General features: G+C 40.0%; 1 protein-coding gene across 1 annotated transcript in view; it reads right to left on the bottom strand.

Moving 5' to 3' along the window:
* Positions 1 to 2,744, bottom strand: part of LOC102671492 — a 16,382-nt gene that overhangs the window by 1,054 nt on the left and 12,584 nt on the right. The window contains exon 10 of the mRNA XM_031511719.1: positions 1,942 to 2,741. Coding sequence (XP_031367579.1) covers positions 1,982 to 2,741 — 760 coding nt within the window. The 3' untranslated portion in view covers positions 1,942 to 1,981. The remainder of the gene's footprint in view (positions 1 to 1,941; positions 2,742 to 2,744) is intronic.

Raw genomic sequence — 2,744 nt, 5'->3', positions numbered from 1 at the left:
TTTTTTTTTTTTTTTTTTTTTTTTTTTTTTTTTTTTTTTTTTTTTTTTTTGCTTCTAAACGGAATCACTTTGGTTCGTATCACGAAATGAGACTATTCACAGGAACATTACTTTTCAACATCCTTAATCCTTAGTTTTTGCGCCAGAGGTAACACATTAAACGCTTCGATTAACGAGTTCTACTCTTTATGTGGAAAATTTCCAATCACCCCATGATGAAGGTGAACGAAAGAAACGTACGGAAATTTATAAGTGTTTCATGGCTTAATTATACAACCTTTACAAGAATTTCTTCTTTCTTTTATAGTTTGTAATAAATTGCAGGCATTCACGCGTCACGACAGCACACCGAAAGATGATATAAACTTGTCATTCTGAAACAAGGTGAAGCGATTTTGTACTAAAGTGCAGCGATATAATACTATACTTTTAATGAATTATCTACGTAATGTACAGTTTTTTTCTTTTTGGATACCTTTTTTTTTTTTTTCTTTTTTTTTTTTTTACATGCACCGTGACAACAAGGTATGGTCGGCCCGTCACACAATGTTGCTCTTAATTACATATATATTTTTTTTTTCGTTTCATTTTATACGTCCTTTTCTCGATATTTTCTCTCTTCTTTCTTTTCAAATATCTTCACCTTTATTTATTTACTTTACTTCTTTTTTTTTTGCCATTAATCCGTTCAATCGTCTCTCTCGCCACTCTCTCTTGTATCATAAGGTATATTTATATTACGACATTATAATTTACAAGGATTATCTTGATTTAGAGATTAAGATACTAAGTTATCGAGAACTTTATGCAAAAGGCAAAGAATTCAATGCAACGTCTCGCTACGTTAATTCCACCAAACGAGATCTATAGATATTAATTCGTCTATTCAGTCTGACCATACCATGTAAAAGAACGTAGAACGTAGTATCATCATAATAGATACAGTAGACAGAAATTATGAATTCAGGCTTTTAATTATAAATTCTTTAGTCTGCGAGGGATCTATCGACAGTCGGATACGTTCTATTCTTATTATTTTTTCTTCCTTTTCTTACTAAATTCCTTCTCTCATCATTTACACTTTTTTTTTTTTTTCCTTTCTCGCGCTGATCTCTCTCTCTCTCTCGCTCTCTCTCTCTCTCGCTCTCTCTCTCTCTCGCTCTCTCTCTCTCTCGCTCTCTCTCTCTCTCGCTCTCTCTCTCTCTCGCTCTCTCTCTCTCTCGCTCTCTCTCTCTCTCGCTCTCTCTCTCTCTCTCTCTCTCTCTCTCTCTCTCTCTCTCTATCTCGCTCACTGTTTTTCGAAAACACGCCTATTCCTCGCCGTAAACCTTATCTTTTGACTAGATTGCGTCTCTAATATCCTTAACGATTTAATCTAAGTCTGCCATTCATTATAATTTTCATCTTACATCTAGTATTACAATAACATCTAGTGGTAAGAGGATGACCTACTGTTGTCGAGAATCGTTAATAGAACAATCGTTCCTTCGTTCTCCCTCTTCTTCTCTTCCCCCCCTCTCTTTCCTCTTTCTCCGTCTCTGATAAATCAAGTTCATACTGAACTTGCAAATTAACTTATATCTTGCCTAATATACGAGGATAGGCATTTCCGACTTATATCGTAAAAGTTTGTTTCAACAACCTCATACATATATCGACTAATATATATATAATATATATATATTTTATATGTATATTTATATATATCATATATATATATATATTTATATATACACACGCACAAATTCAACGATTCGCGTGTTTCTAATCGTTCTTCGATTCGAATTTGCGAAATCTATTTGCGATTCAGCTTTCCGGCTACGAACTCTAAGTTTTTCGTACGGCATAGTTGCAAGGATACGCCCGGATACGTTTTGGAAGCTCCTTCGTCGCTGGACAACCGCGTCCACGAGGGATAAAAGCATACAGCATTAATGAAGATCGAACACGCGATGCTCCGTCGAGCGTTCGAACGCTAGGACTACCTTTTCTTGCCGGCCTGTTTCGACGACAATCGTTTCTTTAACCTCGGATGATCGGATTTCACCGACTTCTTTTTAGGTCTCTCCGGGGAACCGTTGCAACAGGCGCATCCTTTCTTAACGTGGCCACGCAAACTCGATCGTCTAGCCCGACAGTCCGGCTCGACCAAAGCGATATTCCCCGTTTCGTCGTCGGACGGCTCGGACGCCTTATCACTGGAAACCATAACCGAATCTTGGATCGACTCGCTCGACACCTTAATTCGTTTCGAGAGACCACCCTTGTGATCCGCCCGATTCAATACCACCCTCGCGTTCACCTGTAACTTATCTTTCTTTTTCAAATAATTGCAACGCCGCTCGTTAGACAGGGACTTGAGACTTTGCACGCTGTCCTCGAGCCCGTTGCTCAGGGCGTTCTCCTCCGGTTGGCTGCCGATCGATTCGCTTATGCTCGAATTATCCTCCTCGTCGCTGCTCGACCTCGTCCTCTCGGACATCGGGCTCTCCCAAGACAAATAATCCATTCTCGTAACCTTAGAAGCGATCCGTTTCTTGTTGGTGTACGTGTACTTGTGCGTCGACAACATAGGGCCAGCGATGGGCGAGAGTGGGGAGGGTATAGTCACGTCCGCCGTGTTACTGCTTAGCAAGGTCAAGCTTTCGTCCCCGGAGCTAGCTGCCGACGCGTTGTTTACATTGATGCTAGGCGGTAACGATTCCGAATCCAGATCGATGTCCAACTTCATATTCGACGGGATA

The sequence above is a fragment of the Apis dorsata genome, unplaced genomic scaffold (assembly GCF_000469605.1).
Source record: "Apis dorsata unplaced genomic scaffold, Apis dorsata 1.3 scaffold_344, whole genome shotgun sequence".
NCBI lineage: Eukaryota > Metazoa > Arthropoda > Insecta > Hymenoptera > Apidae > Apis > Apis dorsata.
Note: the sequence above shows the minus strand (reverse complement) of the source record. Positions and strands in the feature narration are given on the sequence as shown.